Raw genomic sequence first — 20,354 nt, 5'->3', positions numbered from 1 at the left:
TTATTCGACTAAGCAAAATATAAGAATATCCCATCAGAATGCCAATGGAGTAAAATACAAAGCGAATGAATTGGAAGATTTTATAGTAAGACACAACGTTGACATTATGCTAATTAACGAAAAAAAGATATCTAATAAATGTAACTTTAAATTAATTGGTTATACTCCTCGTTATAAAAAAGACAGACCAAGCAGATACTCAGGTGGTGGTCTTTTGATAATTGTTAGTAATAGAATTAAGCATAAAAAATTGGCATTGACCATAATTTTAAATGAATAGAAATACTTAGTATTAGACTAAATCATGACACTATTCTTTATAGGTAGTCCAAGAGCTCAGTGCCCCTCGACGCTACTTATTTTCTAAAGGATAAAATGTGGGGATTTGAGTAGTGATTATAGGTAGATTGAATACCTGTATATTTGCTAAGTTGTTTAGGCGGCTAATTCTTAGGTACCAGATGAGAAAGGTTATTAAAAATAGGGCTAACTTTACTTTAACTCTAATGGTTGATTTTTATACATGTTACATAATATATTATAATAAAATGATATTGAATGTTGCCAGACACTTACCGTCGGCCATAACTTCCACTTGACGCTTTAAAGCTCCTAAAAAAATCGGTCTGTCGGTTGACCGTGCGGGCCAGCCCCAAAACTTCCCGCTGTTTTCGACCTCAAAGAGCTCGAAAACATTAGTGTAGATATAGTTTCGAGCTCTTCGAGCTCGAAAATGCTATCACATGCAATTGTTTTTTTATGATCTTTTCAAGCTCTAACAAGTTACCTGTTATGCTGAAGTTTGAAAATTTAAGAATCGAAAATCATCAATGAAGTGGTTTTTAAAATTTAGTTCCTGATTTTGTTCAGTAAAATAAGTGTATTGAGGCAGAAATCAATGTCGGGGATCAAAATCAAGATTTAAATAAATTTTGACTCATGTAAGGAACAATAAAATATGAAATATCCGATAAAAATATTAAAAACTACGTTTTATCGATTTTTTCGTTGATAATATGATTTAAACTAAAAACCAAGTTCGATGACATTATATGATCAAAAGAAACCATAAAAAAAGATGAGTTGGTATGATATCAGGCACATTTCGTTACGTTATATTGTGATTTATCCGGAAAAAATAACATAAAATGTTATTTTTTTAACTTTTCAACGCCGATATCTTTTGAACTAATCAATTGATTTCGATAGTTGACGTGGCAATCGGCGCGTTTTATTGAATTCTAGAGCTGATTAAAATTTGAAATTGATCGCGTCAGTCGTTTCGAAAATATTTAGAAAAAACCGTTTTCCACCATTTCTTTCTCCCGCGATAACTCTCGAACGAATTATCTTATCTTGATGTTTGAGGTGGGAATCGACGCGTTTTATTGAATACTAGAGCTGATTAGATTTTGAAGTTGATCGTATAAGTCGTTTTTGAGAAATCAATAAAAAACTAAAAAAAAAATTTTTTTTTTTTTCGTAATTCGCCAATATTTTCGAGTCTATTCTATCAAATAATCTGAAATTTTCAGGAAAGTCGATGGCCAACAAGCTCTTTCGATTGCCACCTCAACCATCCAAATCGATTCATTAGTTCAAAAGTTACAAAGAGTTTACATACATACACACACACACACACACATACATACACACACTCGGACATCATTCTGAAAATAGTCAGAATAGCTTCCTAGGACCTCAAAACGTCGACATCTGATGAAAACTCGATTTTCGAAAATCGGGGTGAAAACAATAACTTCCCGAAATTTTTGAAAATCGTCGATTTTCTTAGCGGGAAGTTTAAAATATCGTAACTTTATTTAAATTCTAACGTCTGGTTCTTATATATGTTATTTAAAGGACTATTTTAAACATATATTTTTTCAGCCAGACCAATCATAAGGGCCAAACATTTCCCAGACACCAAAAACATTCAGACGTGAGTATGAGCGCGGCGGTACTATGCTCGTGCTTTGAACTAAATGAGATATCTATGTTTGACGTTTTGAAAATCTCTTTATTTATGAAATAAGTAATACATAAATGTTAACATAAATTATTAATTGTTCCTATCCGATTGGGGACTTTACCAATTGTTTATTTGTTTTATATTTTTTTTTTTCATGTAGTATAGAATCATTTATTTATTTTCGTGGTAAAAATTGAAAAAAAATCCACTTGATTATTTAATACTTATATCTAACTTAACTCTACTTATTAACTAACTATATTTAAATTTTTACAACATTTACAATATATACAAGTTTTATTAGTTTAAGCTAATTTGTTTAACAGTAGACTATTTGGTAGTTTGTGTTTAATTTTAAAAGGTATTTTTTCTAATTTGTCATAAATTAGGTTATTAAAGATACTGATTTTATTAATTCGTTCTTTATAGAATAGTTCTGTTTGCTTTTCTATGTCACTAAATATGTCTTTTATTTCTAGTTTATTATGTAATTGTTTATTTGAGGTACGGGGTATTGCATTGCTTATCTTCCTAAGTGTTTTATTTTCAACTACTTTTATTTTATTAATGTTAGTATCACATGTATTGCTCCAAACCGGTGCTGCATACATTAGTATAGGTTTTATCATACTTTTATATAATATTAACTTATTTTTTAAGCTTAGTTTACTATTTCTACAGATTAGAGGGAGAAGGATACCTTTGATTTTATTTGCCTTTTCACATACATGTTTGACATGTTCCTTAAATGTTAATGTTTGTCCAGAATCGCTCCTATATATCTAACGTGATTTTTTGGTCTAATTATTTCGTTGTTTACTTTAATATGTAAGTCTGCATTTTTTATTTTCTTTTTGTCAGTGCTATTTACTTTTTTACTAAATATAATTAGTTCTGTTTTACCAGCATTAATTTTGATTTTCCATTAACTGAAAAATATAATTATTTCATTTAGATGTTTTTGTAATAAATCTACTGCTAGTGTTTTACACCATGAGGCGAGGAAGAGAGCGGTGTCGTCCGCAAATAACGCTATTTGAGTTCTGTGATTTTTTGGAATATTATTAATGAAATACAAGAAGAGTGTTGGGCCAAGAATGGATCCCTGTGGGACTCCTGCCGCGATGCTTTGTTTTCGTGATGCTACATTGTTTATAACTACTTTAAAGTATCTATTCGTTAAGTATTTGTTTATAAGTTGAATTACATATCTAGGGAAATTCAAGTCTATTAAAATGTATATTAGCCCCCGATGCCAGACGGTGTCGAATTTTTTTTCGATATCAAGTAATGCCATTGCTGTCGATTTATTTGTATTGAAGTGATTTGATATATATGCCGTTATTCTAACAAGTTGGTGCACTGTACTTTTTTTTTCTCTGAACCCAAATTGTTCATCTATTAATAAATTATTTTGTTTTTCAAATATTTTAATTCTGTTTATAATTAACATTTCAAAAATTTTACTAAGTGTAGGTAATAGACTAATAGGACGATAATTTTGTGGGAAGAGCTTATCTTTACCTGGCTTCTGAAAAGCCAGGACATTTGCTATTTTCCACGCATTTGGAAAGTATGAAATTTTCAGACAGCTATTGTAAATGTACGTTAATTGAACTATTGCTTTTTTTGGTAAGTTTCTTAAAGCTATATTTTGTATACCATCTGCACCGGGTGCTTTACGTGGCTTAGTTTTTTTAATAGCTCTGGCTATTTCATTTGGAGATGTTAACAGTATTTCATTTAAATATATTGGTGTGTTCATTAGCTCGTTATAAGCGTTATTTACTTTCACCTCCGTCTCTTCGTCACCAAAATCTTTTGTTAAGCGATGAACCGATTCAAAATGTTCTGCAAGAGCATTTGCTTTGTCGTAACTTGAAAATACAAGACCATTTCTCCCGTGTAGTGTAGGTATGCTGCTATCTGATTTTTTGGTTAATGATTTTGCCGTTTGCCATAATGTATTATCTTCAACTTCTAGATTTTCTAATTTTTTGTCCCAGTTTTTGTTGTTGTATATTTTGATAGCTTTTTTAATCTCTCTGGTAATGTCATTTTTCAAAATTTTATAAGTTTCTCGACCTGTCCTTTGATAAGCTCGTCTCAAGTTGTTTCTTTGTTTTATCAGTTTTATTACATCGTCAGGTAAGGGTTTGTATTTGCTGTTAGTTGTTTTTTTTTGAATTGCTAATTCAAGAGCTTTATTTATTGTGTCTGTGAGGTCTTCGACTGTTTTATCAATATCCTTTGCTGTTTTAAGTTGTGTGTTTAATATTATATTTGAATTTATGAATTGTCCATACAGTGCCCAGTCTGCTTTTTTGTAGTTTCGTCTCAGTACTGTCATTTTCATGATATTTTGTCGGATTTCTAATTTTATTATTAATGGTAAGTGATCAGAGTCAAGTTCGTTCAGTGTGTCGATTGTGTTGTTATACTGTACGTTTTTGAAGATAGCAAAGTCTACTGTGCTCGGAAGTCCTCCGTTAGTCGGGTATAGTGTTAAATTGTCTGGCGCAACTACTGATAGGTTATTTTGATTTATAAAATCATAAATTAATTTACCGTTAAAATTATTAGTTTTGCAATTCCAAAGCGTGTGTTTCGAATTGAAGTCCCCTACAAGTATAACTGATTTAGAGCTGTTAACTAATTGTCCTAACTCTAATTTGTCTATTTTATTCATTTTATTATCTATAGTCGGTCTAATCTAAATTGAGTATATATTAATGTTATTGATTTTTATACCCAAAGCTTCTATTGTTGTGAAATTTACTTTATTTGTTTCCTGATAATCTAAATTGTTTTTAACTATTATGAGTAATCCGCCGCTCGCTGTATTCCCTGGCCTATCTTGTCTAATAATAACATAACCTGGGATGCTGCTAAGTTTATTTTTGGTTAATTTAGTTTCATTTACCAGCATTATATCTACACTGTGTTCCAGTACAAAGTTTTTTAGCTCTGTCCATTTTTCAATCAGTCCATTCGCATTCCAGTGTCCTATCGTAAGTGCATAATTATTTTTATTTGCCATTATCGTTATCAGTCTCAAATCCTATTTGCGCTGTAAAATCTATAATCGCGTCAAGTTGTGCTTTCTTATTGTTAATGTTTTGGCGTAAATTATAATTTAATATTTTAATCTGTTTAAGAATATTATTAAAATCACAGATTTCATGAATTGACTTAATTTCAGAGACTAGCGAACTAATAAAGTTAATTTCTTTTGAACTAGCTACATTACTAACATTATCAATATTGTTACTAAGATTTTGATTTGAATTTAATTTATTATTTACTTGATTTGTCTTTGTAACCTGACTGTAGTTGGCTGCTGTAGGCGTAGTTAATGGTGGTCCAATCAGCAATGAATTAGGTAGCTCCGGATATAGCTGTGGTGTCCTTGATGGTGGAGGAGAATGTTGTTTAGTTGACTGATACGTGGTTCTTCTTTTTTGGAGTTTTTCTAAATACTTTACGTATACTTCGCATCCTTTGTAGTTTGCAAGATGTAGCTTGTCGCAATTAACGCATTTCGCTGGTGTGTCAGCATCTTTTGTGCATTCACTTGTTTTATGTTCCCCGGCACATCTCAGGCATTTGGACTTTCTATGACAGTTGAGTGAGCCATGACCGAAATCTTGACAATTGTAACATTGTGTGCCTTGTCTTGAGTTTACATATCTTTCAATTTTAACGATGTAAGCATCGATAGATTTAATTTTGTATACCACATTAACGTCCGTGTCTGGGGCTACCGCTAGGTAGTAATATGGAAACATATTTAATTCGCTTTTTGATTTCATTTCTGCTATTTTTATTGGGTCGATGCCCTTGCTTTTGATTCCTTTGATAATGTCTTGCACCTCTAGTTTTGGCAGTCCTTTTATGACAAACTTTTTTTCTTTATTTTCTGGATGTCCGTATGTATAATATAATATATGTTTTTTTTTTGTAGAAAAGTTTCAATGGTTTTGTGGTCTACTAGAGAGTACGGGAAAATAGTGAACGTATGTCTTGTGAGCTTCATTGTTGTATTAGGTAGTATCTTTCTAATTTCTTGTGTTAGCTGGAGCATCTTAGCGTGCTCTAGTTCTTCACTTTTAATGATGATCGGTGCTGGTTTTCGTGATTTCTTGTCTTCATTCATTTCCATGTCATTTTCTGCATTATTTATTGATTCATTTTTCTTTCTTCTTTTACGATTGGTATTAGTGAATCCGTCTGGGTCGAGTGACCCTCCAGTATCGGTTGCACTCATGTTGAGTATCAACTAATCTGAATGCCTATCGTTGTTCACGAGTTAATAATCAACACTTTCACTCTATGAGAAAATTCTTTTCAATCTCTGTCTTGATGTTTACTCGACGAAAGTCCAATGCGAACCACTTAGAGCAGAATCTTCTTGTCAGACTCTCTTCTTGTCAGCCGTCAAAGACGTATTGTACCTTATCTTATCGAGATATCTATGTAAAGTGACTTTTCGCTCTTAAACTCACAGTGCGCCACAGATTACTGTGTAAATGTGTGTGTGTGTTCTTGTGTAGCGTCACATTCAGTATAGTATTGAACCTCGAGAACGTAATTATTACACTGTTTATTTATTAATGTGTGTGTTTTGAAGGGGTAACCGTAATCAATTTTGAATTCAATTTAATTCACGGAGAATCACTGGAAACCTTAAATAAAGAGTTTTTAGCGTTTTTTAAAGCCTTAACAGAGAACTAGAAATTTCATATTTTCAAAAATTATTATTCGCCTCCGAGAAAAATTGTTTTTAAATTATCAATTACTCTGCGAGTGCAACGAAGATAGTTCCGTTTATTTATCTGAGTGTAAGAAAGAGGTCCCGTAACGTATTCCCTCGAGTAAAATAAAAATATATAAAGGCCAAAATAAAATTTATTTTCACAATTTCCAAACGATATCTACAATACTGGCCATTAATTCTTGAGGGGTAGCGTAGAATCGGGAAAAAAAAATGTCTCAAAATAAAAATGTATATGACTACTTTCATACAAATGTAAAAATATAAAAATAAAAAGTTGTAAAAAAAAAATTCAATAATTAAAAATATATATACAAATAATAAAATGTAAAATTATAAATATGTATTGTAAAATAAGTAAATAAAAAAAAAACCCTATAAAAAATGTCTCTATATTTGAAAATCACTAATAAAAATATGGTCACTATTTAAAAATTACTAAATAATTTTAGTGCATATATAAAATTATGAATAATTAAAAAAAACTAAATTAAAAAGTCACTAAAAAAAATTACTATAAAAAATAAAAAGTCCTACAAACCAACATTTGCATAACCAAACACGTATATAAAAAAATTATGTGAAAATAAACATCTCTAAAAATAATATGTCTATAAATAATCGACTGTTTTTGAATATCTCTAAAAAATATAATGTCTATAATAAAATATCTGAATAAAATTTAACCTACAAATTGAAGAATTTCACCATGTGCTCATAATAGTGACTAAGTTTATATTATAAATTATAAGTATTAATAATTATGATAAAACAACAATAATAATAATAAAAATTATAGTTATTATTATGGAAAAATATTAAGGAAAACAATAAATAAATAAATTATTTTAAACTTATAATAAGAGACCTGGAGTAAATGTGAAAAATCAAAATCTGATGTAGAGTTAAAATAGTAAATAAATTAAAAAATGCGAGTTTATAAAAGAACTTTGTTTATTTTTCAAGTTTTTATTATTTTTTTTTTTAAATGTTTAAAATTAATGTTAAAAAAGTAATCTATATTGTAAATATATAATATATACATAAGATATAATTTGTAAAAAACATAATGTTGTACAGTTAAGGAAAATAAATAATAATAATAGAGTATTCTATATTTACAAAAAAAAAAAAAAAAAAAAAATTGATTTAATTGATTTAATGGCACTATTGATTTAATGTATAATAAATCTAACTTATAAGATTGAATTGTTTAGAATTGTATGGATAAATATTTAATAGTAAAAATAAATGCAGCTTAAATACATTTTATAATAATAATAAACGCTGCTTAAATAAATTTTATAATAATAATAAATGCAGCTTAAATACTTATCATTAAAAGGCATTAAATGTTTATCATTTTATATTAGTAGTTATTATATAATTTTTATATGCCGTTCGGCACAATGGGCAATTCTTCCTTCTGTGGACCCAGTAATCATAAAGATAGCAATTGTAACAGCCAATAAAATGTTTACACTTTAAAACTGGGGCACTTGCCTCGGCTGACCGACAATGCATGCATAGCGGATCATACTCTGTTATTTAAACATAAAAAAAAAATTCTAAATTATTATTATTATTATTATTATTATTATTATTTATATTATTAAGATAATAAGGAAAATTTTGTTCCCGGCATATCTGTATGATAGAATTAGTTAATGTTATTAAATTTAGTATCGTTAGGAAGATTTTGACTTGAATTTGTGCCTTTTCATAGTTTTAACTCTTCTTTATTATCAATCATTGAGAAAAATTAAATTATCTGTATCATTCGAATTACATTTAAATTACGCGAGGAAAAATATGATTGTAATTATTTTTTTTAAATAAATTAATATTCTAAATATTCTATCACTCAATATGACTGAATGTCACTGAATATATACTATATTATTTATATGACGTTACTTATTCCAAAATGACAAAGTTTTATATTTTTATTCAGTTTTAGGAGGCTTCTCAAAGCCAAAATAGTAATTAAAGAAGTTTTTGATTGTTTATTATTATTATAAAATGTATTTAAGCTGCATTTATTTTTACTATTAAATATTTATCCATACAACTTTAAACAATTCAATCTTATAAGTTAGATTTATTATATATTAAATCAGTAGTGTCATCAAATCAATTTAATCAATTTTTTTTTTTTTTTTTTGTAAATATAGAATACTTTATTATTATTATTTATTTTCTTTAACTATACAACATTATGTTTTTTACAAATTATATCTTATGTATATATTATATATTTACAATATAGATTACTTTTTTAACATTAATTTTAAACATTTAAAAAAAAAAATAATAAAAACTTGAAAAATAAACAAAGTTCTTTTATAAACTCGCATTTTTTCCAGTGATTTTCAAATATAGAGACATTTTTTATAGGGTTTTTTTTTTTTAATTATTTTACAATACATATTTATAATTTTACATTTTATTATTTGTATATATATTTTTAATAATTGAATTTTTTTTTACAACTTTTTATTTTTATATTTTTACATTTGTATGAAAGTAGTCATATACATTTTTATTTTGAGACATTTTTTTTTTCCCGATTCTACGCTACCCCTCAAGAATTATTGGCCAGTATTGTATAAAATATAAATAATTTATTGTTGTTATCATAATTATTATCATTATTATTCATAAAAAATATGTTTATGTCTTTCAATTTTCCTGAACATCATTGAAAGCTTCATTCGAATCTCCATCATCTTCTATATTGAAATGATGATCATCATAGTCAATATCTTGATCGTTATTGTCGCTAGCAGCTTCATATATAAAAACAAATCCAAAAATTAAAAAACGAACTATGAATGAAATAAATTCAAAAATTGAAATGAATGTAAAATACCTGTATTTTGATGAAGCGATTGACTGACTAAACCCGGTAGTTGATCACCATCAAACCAGTAAAACTGGTACTGGTTGTTTTCCAATGTCCACCCATTGTTTTCTTTAGTAAAATTGCTGGGTTGTTTTCTATGAGCATTATTCCAAATACTTGAAATGTAATTTGCTCAAAGAAATTACTTGAAGATCTCAGTTTTACAAGGTGCTAGAGAGCTCGCATCAAAGTTTTTAAAATTTTGTGGTTAAATTTGATTGATTTTCTATTGTTTGTAATATTTTTCTAATAAAGCTATATGCTTTTGTATATTACGCAGAACTACTTCTAATTTCCATGAGGGAAAAAATACTCCTGTATTATCAGCGAAAAATGCTAGCGATGTAGCCGCATGTTTCGGCAGGTCATTAATATATTTTACACAAATACACTTGCATCAAATGACGGCAATTTAATAACTAAAGAATTTCGTACGTTTTGAAAAATTTGGTGGCCCTGAGAAGGGCCGTTTTGTTTATTAGGAAAGTGGATAGTAATTTAAGAACTGCTTTTTTCGGTTTTCTTGGGTAATAAGACAGCTTGGATGTTGGGCAGAACTCCACCTTGAGCGATGGTAACTCCAGAAAGAAGTTTATTTAACTCTTCATCGTTACGGATGGCCAGTTGGAGATGACGTGGGATGATACGAGTCTTCTTGTTGTCACGAGCAGCGTTACCTGCTAACTCGAGTACTTCAGCGGCAAGATATTCCATAACAGCTGCTAAGTACACTGGAGCACCAGCACCAACACGTTCAGCGTAGTTACCTTTGCGTAACATACGATGGATACGACCCACTGGGAATTGAAGACCAGCACGACTTGAACGGGTCTTTGACTTTCCCTTTACTTTACTACCTTTACCGCGACCAGACATAATTATAAGTTAGAGTGAACGGAACACGTATTTTACTCAAGAGCGTCAGAGACAAATTATGCTCTTCGCAGCAAAAGTCACTGTATTTCACAACTTTACGTTGGTTACTGCGAGCCACTCACAGTGAAGAAATTATCCCCTCCATCGATACTTTTTTTTGATTCGATCGCAGTTTCCGACGCAATTAATATTGTTATTATTTTGTTTCGGTACCTGCGATCCAATCGGATTACGGGTATCCCTTCCATCCGATAGTACGCAATATCATTGGTTCGGTCATACCAATGCGTCAGCTCTTAAAAAAGAAACGAAAGGTTGGCCAATTCACATTTTGACTCCAGTCTTGTACTAGTGTTAAATCAGTTATCATCATGCCTCCTAAAACGAGTGGTAAAGCTGTGAAAAAGTCGGGCAAGGCCCAGAAGAACATCACCAAGTCCGATAAAAAAGGACGCAAGAAGAAGCGTAAGGAAAGTTACGCCATCTACATCTACAAAGTGTTGAAACAAGTTCATCCTGACACTGGAGTTTCCAGTAAAGCCATGAGCATCATGAACAGCTTTGTCAACGACATCTTTGAACGTATCGCAGCTGAGGCGTCCAGACTTGCGCACTACAATAAACGTTCGACCATCACCTCCCGGGAAATTCAAACTGCAGTGCGTCTATTATTACCCGGTGAATTGGCCAAGCACGCCGTCAGTGAAGGAACCAAAGCCGTCACCAAGTACACCAGCTCTAAATAAACTTCCTAATCCCTCAATAAACCAAACGGCCCTTTTCAGGGCCACCAAATTTTTTAAAACGTATTTTTCTCTTAAGCTTTAAATTTACATTTAATCAATGTTAAAATTGTTAATGGATTTGTGTTGAGTTAACCCAAATTAGATAAATGAATTTTTTAAGTTATCTTCCACCATATCAGAAAGGAACAATGATGATTTAGATACACAATCTAAGCATATGGTTCCTTAAGTATTTTAATACTAAAAGTCCCATAACGTTTCTCAATTTACCCTGTAGGTTATAGAACAAAGTAACCAATCAAACGCTCGCTTTAATAGCAAAAGAAAAGTGAGGGGTAACTGCGTCTAACAAACATTACTTTCTTGCCCTGAGAAAATTTTTGGTTTCAATTGATAATGAAACAAACTTGTTGAAACAAGTAAAAATTCTTTACGCTAAGAAATAGTTTTTTTCTGTGTGAGGTGCCTTGTTTTTTATTTTTAGCCTCAATCAATCACATCCCCTGACTTGAATCTTGCATTATTGTTTACTATAAATTATTTTTTTTTCTTTAATATTCACAACAGTCGCGGGTTTTTCAATCATTTACTCTTCTTAACTTGTCTATTTTTTTTTTTCAGTTTAAACTTTTCATACTCTTCGATGTTCTCTATCAATATGTACTCTTTTTGTTTATTATTTTAATTTTATATACATATTCTTTATAAATTAATAAGATTATACGGGTACTTATCGATATTGAATCGTAGTTAATTCAAGTTCTTATTTCTAATGATATCTATTAGTATTTGGAAAAAAAATTTCGCATGATTATTTGTTCTGCGCCACCTATATTAAAATAGAATGAGTAAAAAATATAAAACATAACAATAAAATTGTAAAGTTTGTGGGGAAACAGGCATACATATATTTCAACAAAACTAAACTCTGTAAAATGAACACTTGTCACCAGAAATGATAAACAGAAATTCTACAAGTAATAAAGTATACGATAAATATATTGGTATTCCATTTCAGCGCTGGATTTTTGAGACTACTAAAATTTCCAATCGACTATAATCATTAAAATATATATTTTTATAAATAAAAATTCTACCCTATCATGATCAGCAGTACTAGAACTCTTCAGGCAAATGCATAAGTATGATTAGACAGTGTTTAATTGAAAGAAAAGCGTGAACAGTATTGTTGAAAAATTGGGATAAATATGGTATTTAATTTTTTTTTTTAATGTAATCAATAAAATAAACGAAAAACGAGTTTAATTTTCTTAGTATGAAAAATTTGATGGCCCTGAAAAGGGCCGTTTGGTTTGTTAATGTCGGATGTTGAAATAACTCAAGCACGTTCTCCTCGAATACGACGAGCCAATTGGATGTCCTTGGGCATGATGGTAACACGCTTGGCATGGATGGCACAGAGATTGGTGTCTTCGAAAAGACCAACGAGATAGGCCTCGCTGGCTTCCTGGAGAGCCATCACGGCTGAGCTCTGGAATCGGAGATCAGTTTTGAAGTCCTGAGCAATTTCACGAACCAGACGTTGGAATGGTAATTTACGGATGAGGAGCTCCGTGCTTTTCTGGTAACGACGGATTTCACGAAGAGCGACTGTTCCAGGACGGTAACGATGTGGCTTCTTGACACCACCAGTGGCTGGCGCGCTCTTACGGGCGGCTTTGGTAGCCAGTTGTTTACGCGGAGCCTTTCCACCAGTCGACTTACGCGCAGTTTGCTTAGTACGAGCCATGATAAACTAGTTAAACTCCGAATAAACGTAGTATTACGTTCAGAAACTTAGAGCGGAATGAAATTTCGGAGCCGAAAATCGCCTTTTTGTCAACTTGCAGAGCAGCTGGAGCGTAATTCGTTTGTTTTCTCGGTGGAAAGGGTAATTTAGCATCACACCGATTGGTTCATTTCTGAGAGTGGGAGAAAAATGCACCGCCGCTCTGATTCGTCCAATTCGAGCAGTGGGAGTAAATCTAAGAATGTGTTTATAATCAGGATCAAATTCGGTCCTGGAGCAATCTCAGTCTAACTTTGTTAGTGTTCACTTCGTTTAAAGTTCTTAACTTGCAATCATGACTGGTCGTGGTAAGGGAGGAAAAGGATTGGGAAAAGGAGGAGCCAAGCGCCATCGTAAAGTTCTTCGTGATAACATCCAAGGTATTACTAAACCAGCTATCCGTCGTCTGGCTCGTCGTGGTGGAGTCAAACGTATCTCCGGTCTGATCTACGAAGAAACCCGTGGAGTTCTCAAGGTCTTTCTTGAAAACGTTATTCGTGACGCAGTTACTTACACCGAGCACGCCAAGCGTAAGACTGTCACCGCCATGGACGTTGTCTACGCTCTGAAACGTCAAGGCCGTACTCTTTATGGTTTTGGAGGTTAAGCATCATTCGACTCAGCAAATATTAAACAAAACGGCCCTTTTCAGGGCCACCAAATTTTTCATACGTTGAAAGTAAATCAAGTTTTATTAAGTATTATTAATTGCATTATTTCTTCTCAACTCGCTCACTATTCTATGTAACCAATACATGAACCCTAATTATCTTAGTTAATAAAATTACAAAAAAACATCTTAATTAACAAATGGAATATTTCATCGTCAGATGTTTACTTACAGTACATCATTTATTTAAGTTGTATTATAGAAGATTTGCCTTATCTCGAATAAAAAGCCATTCATAAACGTATTAGCAATAGTGCTCAACAACCAATTAGATATAAGAAGCTATTCTTATAAATAATCTCAACTGCTAGAATTACTATCTATAGGTACAATCGCCGACAATAATTCGCCCCGGGTTGTGTTGCCCCCGGCTTGATGAACTTTTCTATTTCAGTACATCTCTTCCAAAACAACAGTAATAAAAATATTTGTATAAAAGATACTTCTAGTATCAAATTAGTTTTTTATTTGATAAATCCATTCTAAATTTAATATCTCTAGGATAATATTTATTAAAACAAGACACAATTTAAATTTCTGTTAAATAAATTATCTGTAAAATTAAACAAATGTATGAAAATAATGTGGAAAAAATAAATTTCAATTTTTTCATATTTCGATTTTATTCATTAATGAAAAAGAGAAAATCTCTGTTGATTAACTAATGAATAAAATGTTTGCTGTCATGAAGTCATCTGTATGGTGAAAATATGAGTAAAAATTATTGTCTATATTAAATTGTTCTATTGTGAAAAAAATTATATTATGCAAAAATAATATTATCTGATAAATCTACTCATGCACTACAGTATTTTATAAGTTTAGTAAAATGAAATTTATGAATATTAAATTAATTCTGCTATTTGATTTATTTACTTTTATTGATCTCTATTAATTAGTTAACGATTGGTAGGTAATATCAATAAAAAATTTCTCTATAAAAAAATCATCATTGTCATACAACTGTATTATGGAACAACTCGTTTGGAATATGTCATTAAAATAATATTTATATAAAATTATAACTATGGGCTGTAACAGGGTAATTTTCAACCTTGCCAAGTTTGGCCCCTTTATTAATAGTTGTTAATAAGGGCGCCACTGGAAGATAAGACTCGGCCTTCCAGAACCGGAGATGTTATATTAAATTAATTTCAGGGTCGTTGAATTTTATGAGAGTAAGATAGGATGAGGAATTAAATTTATCACACAATATTTTGTTAATATAATTTACAAATTTTATTTATCTCAAAACAATTTTACCCACCGGGTTTTATTTCACTTATATTTACTTTATTACAATACTTAGTCCCCTGGACTTTATAAATTAAATTATAAAATTGGCCCCTGGCCTGATCCCCTGGATCTAATTAACTTTAGTCCCCTGGACTTTATATAAAATCGGCCCCTGGCCCGATCCCCTGGATCTAATTAAACTTTAGTCCCCTGGACTTTATATAAAAAATTGGCCCCTGGCCTGATCCCCTGGATCTAATTAAATTTAGTCCCCTGGACTTATTATACTAACTTTGGCCACCGGCCTGATCCCCTGGATCTTAATTAAATCTTGTCCCCTGGACTTTATATTAAACAACTAGGCAACTTGCCAGATCCCCTGGATCTAATTATTTCCCAAAATATTTAATTAAAAATTCCCCTGGAATTATTTCATTTCACACACACACACACGTTGAGCTTATCTTTCTCTTGTTTCTGTCCACTGGACTTAATTCTCACACACACAGAATTTAATTTATTTCTTTTCTCACTAACATTTTAGGTTACTTAATTTAATTACTTTTTATTTTTCTCTTATATGTAATCATTTAATTAATTTTTAATAATTTCCCGTAAATTTTCTAACTCGAGTAACTGACGCTACCTCTCTCTATTTTGCGTCTTTTCTTTGCGTTAAACTTTAGATTTTTCATTACAAAATTTTACTGATTTTACTGATATCAATTTATTCTCTTCAACTTTTGTTTATTTAAATTCTCAATATTTTCTCACTACTTTTCACAGCACTTGATTATTGAATTTTCTTAGTCTCACTAATTCTTATGTATATATTTTCTTATTAATTATTATTGATTAAACTATAATAAATTTTGGCTTATAACCAATTTAATTTCTGGCTCCACGCCGAGAATTTGCTCTATTCAAGACACAAAGCTGTTAATACTTCTAATAATTTTACTCTCAATGTAAGTTAATTTAATAATTCTGGCTTACCTGCCGAGAATTAATATATGCACAGCCCTTCGATATTAACATTAAACTTAACACTTATTCACCGGATGATACTGTTGGCGTCTCTCTGGCTTCCCTTGGTCTTTCCTTGGTTTCCGGTCTTCTGGAAAAGGCTCACGACAGATGGACGTCCGTTAGGCTTGTCGGCTCGACCGACTCTCTCCCGATTTTGCGGCTGTCCTGTTCTTATATATTTTCAGCTCGGCCATTTTCGGAAACTTCCGGAAAATGGCCTCCCCACTTAATTAATTTTGGGACAGAAGTCCGAGCTTCTTTAATTAGCGCACCCGGCGACAAGTCGAAAAACTCTAACGGGTACTTATTTGGGGTTTCGGCTCGGGTAACTGACCAGCCGTGTGAAACTACGATTTTCCTTGATGATAAATTAAATTTTACCCCGTTACAGGGCAAATAAATTTCAGTAATTGGAAATTATGTATTAAAATAAATGTCTATTATATTATCTCAATTATGCATAATCTCGTATCATGCTTGAGTCCACTAAAAATTTTTCAATTCAATTTCAATTTTTCAATTTCAGTTCCGACGAGAAAATTCAATAAAAAAAATTCAAATACGTTCCATCGCGTTGAAATTTGATTTAAATAATTAAAAACATTTTTTTAATAATTTCGATTGAAAATAATGATCTGTACTACATTTTCTGATTTAATGCTCTAATCAAATCCGATTGAAATTTAAATATTTATATTACTTTTTTGATCGATTCTGATAGAAAAGTTTTCATCGGATTTAATTAGAAAATAATCAAAAAAAATAATACTATTCCAGGATCTCAGTCGATGACATCAGAAAAAAAAAATACTTGAATTAGAATATCCTTCACTGCTGATAGGTGATGATTATTGTTTGATGAACAAATTTTTAATAAAAATTTTTAACAAAAAGTTTAGAATGCTTCTTTTCTAAAAAAATTTTCTAGCACAAAAAAATCAAGTTGAAATACGAAACGAAATTTTCCCATGTTACATAAATGGGAAATCGAATTGCTAAAATTAAAAGTCAAAATATAAATTGCTAAACAACGCTCGATATCTTTAAAAGTTCACGAAAAAGGTATGAGCTGAACTAATTTTTGGTCAAATTTAGCAATCACTAACAATAATAATAATAATTTCCAAAAATTTAGAGTGCACACAACATCTACAAGTTTCGAATGATTTTCAAATATAAATAGCTTAATTCGATGTGAAATAAATAATTCGTAAGTTCGAACTATTCCGGTACTCTTAATGCGCAGTTATATACTATCATAGAAGTGGGTGGGGCAAAGTGGGTCCTCTAAAATTTTGAGTTCCCCGAATGATTTGGTGGTAAAATGGGTCCCCAAACGATTAGGGACCCACTTTGCCCCACCCTCCCCTATATGATAGCTATCTATTTTTACATTATTTATTTTTATACGATCTTATATATCATATCTGTCCATATATGGACCTATATGGTCATACATAGACGTACAGATTTTTAAAATAACTTTGAGTACTACAATTACAATTACTAAAGCGGCGTGAGATCATTCATAAATCTAGCTTTTTTTCTCTGAACCGAAAATTTCGAATTCCATAATGGATTCAATTATTTGCATATCTGGTTATCTCTGAGTTGTCAAAATAATTAAAAAAAATATTTTTTTTTCTAACTCAGTTAAAACTTTTATGCATAGTCATATCAAGTCATGTGGTCATATCAAGCTATGTATGGTTATACATGGCCATGTCTGGCCAATTTATATACATGGCCACAAATGGAGCATTCATATATGTCCACGTATGATTAATTTTTAACAGGAATATGCAATAAAAAGTGTAAAAATGTTTCTGAGCGAGTGAAATTGTCGGAAAGTATGAAATGATTTAATAGTAAAGCACCTTAAACGTTTTCAGACTTGAGGTCTGCAATATTTTTTTCACGTTATTAAAAATTTGTTCATCAAACAATAACCATCACCTATCAGCAGTGAAGGATATTCTAATTCAAGTATTTTTTTTTTCTGATGTCATCGACTGAGATCCTGGAATAGTATTATTTTTTTTGATTATTTTCTAATTAAATCCGATGAAAACTTTTCTATCAGAATCGATCAAAAAAGTAATATAAATATTTAAATTTCAATCGGATTTGATTAGAGCATTAAATCAGAAAATGTAGTACAGATCATTATTTTCAATCGAAATTATTAAAAAAATGTTTTTAATTATTTAAATCAAATTTCAACGCGATGGAACGTATTTGAATTTTTTTTATTGAATTTTCTCGTCGGAACTGAAATTGAAAAATTGAAATTGAATTGAAAAATTTTTAGTGGACTCAAGCATGATACGAGATTATGCATAATTGAGATAATATAATAGACATTTATTTTAATACATAATTTCCAATTACTGAAATTTATTTGCCCATAGTTATAATTTTATATAAATATTATTTTAATGACATATTCCAAACGAGTTGTTCCATAATACAGTTGTATGACAATGATGATTTTTTTATAGAGAAATTTTTTATTGATATTACCTACCAATCGTTAACTAATTAATAGAGATCAATAAAAGTAAATAAATCAAATAGCAGAATTAATTTAATATTCATAAATTTCATTTTACTAAACTTATAAAATACTGTAGTGCATGAGTAGATTTATCAGATAATTTTATTTTTGCATAATATAATTTTTTTCACAATAGAACAATTTAATATAGACAATAATTTTTACTCATATTTTCACCATACAGATGACTTCATGACAGCAAACATTTTATTCATTAGTTAATCAACAGAGATTTTCTCTTTTTCATTAATGAATAAAATCGAAATATGAAAAAATTGAAATTTATTTTTTCCACATTATTTTCATACATTTGTTTAATTTTACAGATAATTTATTTAACAGAAATTTAAATTGTGTCTTGTTTTAATAAATATTATCCTAGAGATATTAAATTTAGAATGGATTTATCAAATAAAAAACTAATTTGATACTAGAAGTATCTTTTATACAAATATTTTTATTACTGTTGTTTTGGAAGAGATGTACTGAAATAGAAAAGTTCATCAAGCCGGGGGCAACACAACCCGGGGCGAATTATTGTCGGCGATTGTACAAGTGCAACAACGATAGTGCCATTTATCCAGCTGAGAGCGAATAGAGAAATAAATGAAAATGCGTCTTAAATATTTTTTCATTATTTTAAATCATAGTCTTTAACCAAGAGAGTATCATAGCAGATACAAATATTGATCTCGAAGAGTTGGATACGTTTTAAAAGATTTGGGTGGTCCTGAAAAGGACCGTTGGCTTTGTTTCTTATATTTGTATAATGTATTTGTCGAATATCTAATAATCAAACATTCCGAAGAATGTATGAGTCAGAATTTATTTTTTGGCTGCTGAGGTTTTCTTCGCTGGACCTTTTGTTGTTTTTGGTGCAGCAGCTTTCTTAGGTTTCGGTGATTTGGGTTTAGCTGTGGGACCCTTGGCAATTCTCTTGGCTTTTGGAGAAGCAGCAGCTTTAGTTTTTGGTGGAGCTTTAACAGCTGGTTTCTTTGGCTCAGCTTTCTGAGCTGGTGCCTTTTGAGGTGATGCAGGTTTCTTAGTAGCTTTGATTTCACCAGTTGCTTTTTTGGCTACTGGTTTTTTAGCAGCTGCAGGTTTTTTAGGAGCGGCAGCTTTCTTCGCAGCAGCTTTTGGCTTCGATGCTGCTTTCTCAACTGGAAGTTTAAATGATCCAGAAGCACCTTTTCCTTTTGTTTGAACCAGAGTTCCCTTAATGACAGCTGCCTTGAGGAACTTTTTGATAAACGGTGCTTGTTTTTCAACATCAACCTTGTAGGTCGCAGCGATGTACTTTTTGATAGCCTGAAGGGATGATCCACCACGTTCACCAAGAGTTTTAATAGCAGCAGTAACCATGTCAGCAGCACTTGGATGAGTTGTTTTAGTTGCTGGTTTTTTGGCAGCAACTTTTTTAGGTGAATCGACCTTGGCCGGAGCCTTCTCTTCAACTGGAGCTGGAGATACTGAAGTTGCAGTCATTATGACTAATTTCCACGAGTAATACTTTTAGAACGAATAAAAAGATTCTGAAAACTGATGTAGACAGATTGTGGCGCCACTGTGGCAAAACATTAAGTCCACACTTTCGCGCGGACCGTGGAGAGAGACTGCTTCAGTTTTTACCAGAATCATGTCAGCGAATTTACTTCAGCGGTGTTCGATCTTTAGAGAAACTTATAATTATTTAAATATATTGCAATCAATTTATGTTTAAAAAACATTTTTTCTTTTAACAAAATGTTTGACAATAGTTGAAAAGATTTTATGTCTCTTAAAAACCTCAAAGTATCAAAA

General features: G+C 30.9%; 5 protein-coding genes across 5 annotated transcripts; 2 read left to right on the top strand and 3 right to left on the bottom strand.

The window, feature by feature from the left end:
* Positions 1-9,159: 9,159 nt before the first annotated feature.
* LOC103569868 (histone H2A) lies at positions 9,160-10,564 on the bottom strand. The gene is made up of 2 exons (XM_008547395.3): positions 9,619-10,564; positions 9,160-9,535 (listed from the first exon to the last, which is right to left on the bottom strand). The coding sequence occupies exon 1, from the start codon at positions 10,525-10,527 to the stop codon at positions 10,150-10,152; it is 378 nt and encodes a 125-aa protein (XP_008545617.1). The 5' UTR covers positions 10,528-10,564; the 3' UTR covers positions 9,160-9,535; positions 9,619-10,149.
* A 309-nt stretch (positions 10,565-10,873) lies between these two features.
* LOC103569869 (histone H2B) lies at positions 10,874-11,855 on the top strand. Its single transcript, XM_008547396.2, has one exon. The coding sequence runs from the start codon at positions 10,899-10,901 to the stop codon at positions 11,271-11,273; it is 375 nt and encodes a 124-aa protein (XP_008545618.1). The 5' UTR covers positions 10,874-10,898; the 3' UTR covers positions 11,274-11,855.
* Positions 11,856-11,984: 129 nt separating this feature from the next.
* LOC103569870 (histone H3) lies at positions 11,985-13,068 on the bottom strand. The gene has a single exon (XM_008547397.2). It carries the CDS (start codon positions 13,021-13,023, stop codon positions 12,613-12,615), a length of 411 nt encoding a protein of 136 aa, XP_008545619.1. The 5' UTR covers positions 13,024-13,068; the 3' UTR covers positions 11,985-12,612.
* A 235-nt stretch (positions 13,069-13,303) lies between these two features.
* Positions 13,304-14,346, top strand: LOC103569871 (histone H4). The gene has a single exon (XM_008547399.3). It carries the CDS (start codon positions 13,358-13,360, stop codon positions 13,667-13,669), a length of 312 nt encoding a protein of 103 aa, XP_008545621.1. The 5' UTR covers positions 13,304-13,357; the 3' UTR covers positions 13,670-14,346.
* A 4,473-nt stretch (positions 14,347-18,819) lies between these two features.
* Positions 18,820-20,088, bottom strand: LOC103569872 (histone H1). The gene has a single exon (XM_008547400.2). It carries the CDS (start codon positions 20,037-20,039, stop codon positions 19,380-19,382), a length of 660 nt encoding a protein of 219 aa, XP_008545622.1. The 5' UTR covers positions 20,040-20,088; the 3' UTR covers positions 18,820-19,379.
* Positions 20,089-20,354: the final 266 nt, after the last annotated feature.

The sequence above is a fragment of the Microplitis demolitor genome, chromosome 2, assembly GCF_026212275.2.
Source record: "Microplitis demolitor isolate Queensland-Clemson2020A chromosome 2, iyMicDemo2.1a, whole genome shotgun sequence".
Lineage (NCBI taxonomy): Eukaryota > Metazoa > Arthropoda > Insecta > Hymenoptera > Braconidae > Microplitis > Microplitis demolitor.
Note: the sequence above shows the minus strand (reverse complement) of the source record. Positions and strands in the feature narration are given on the sequence as shown.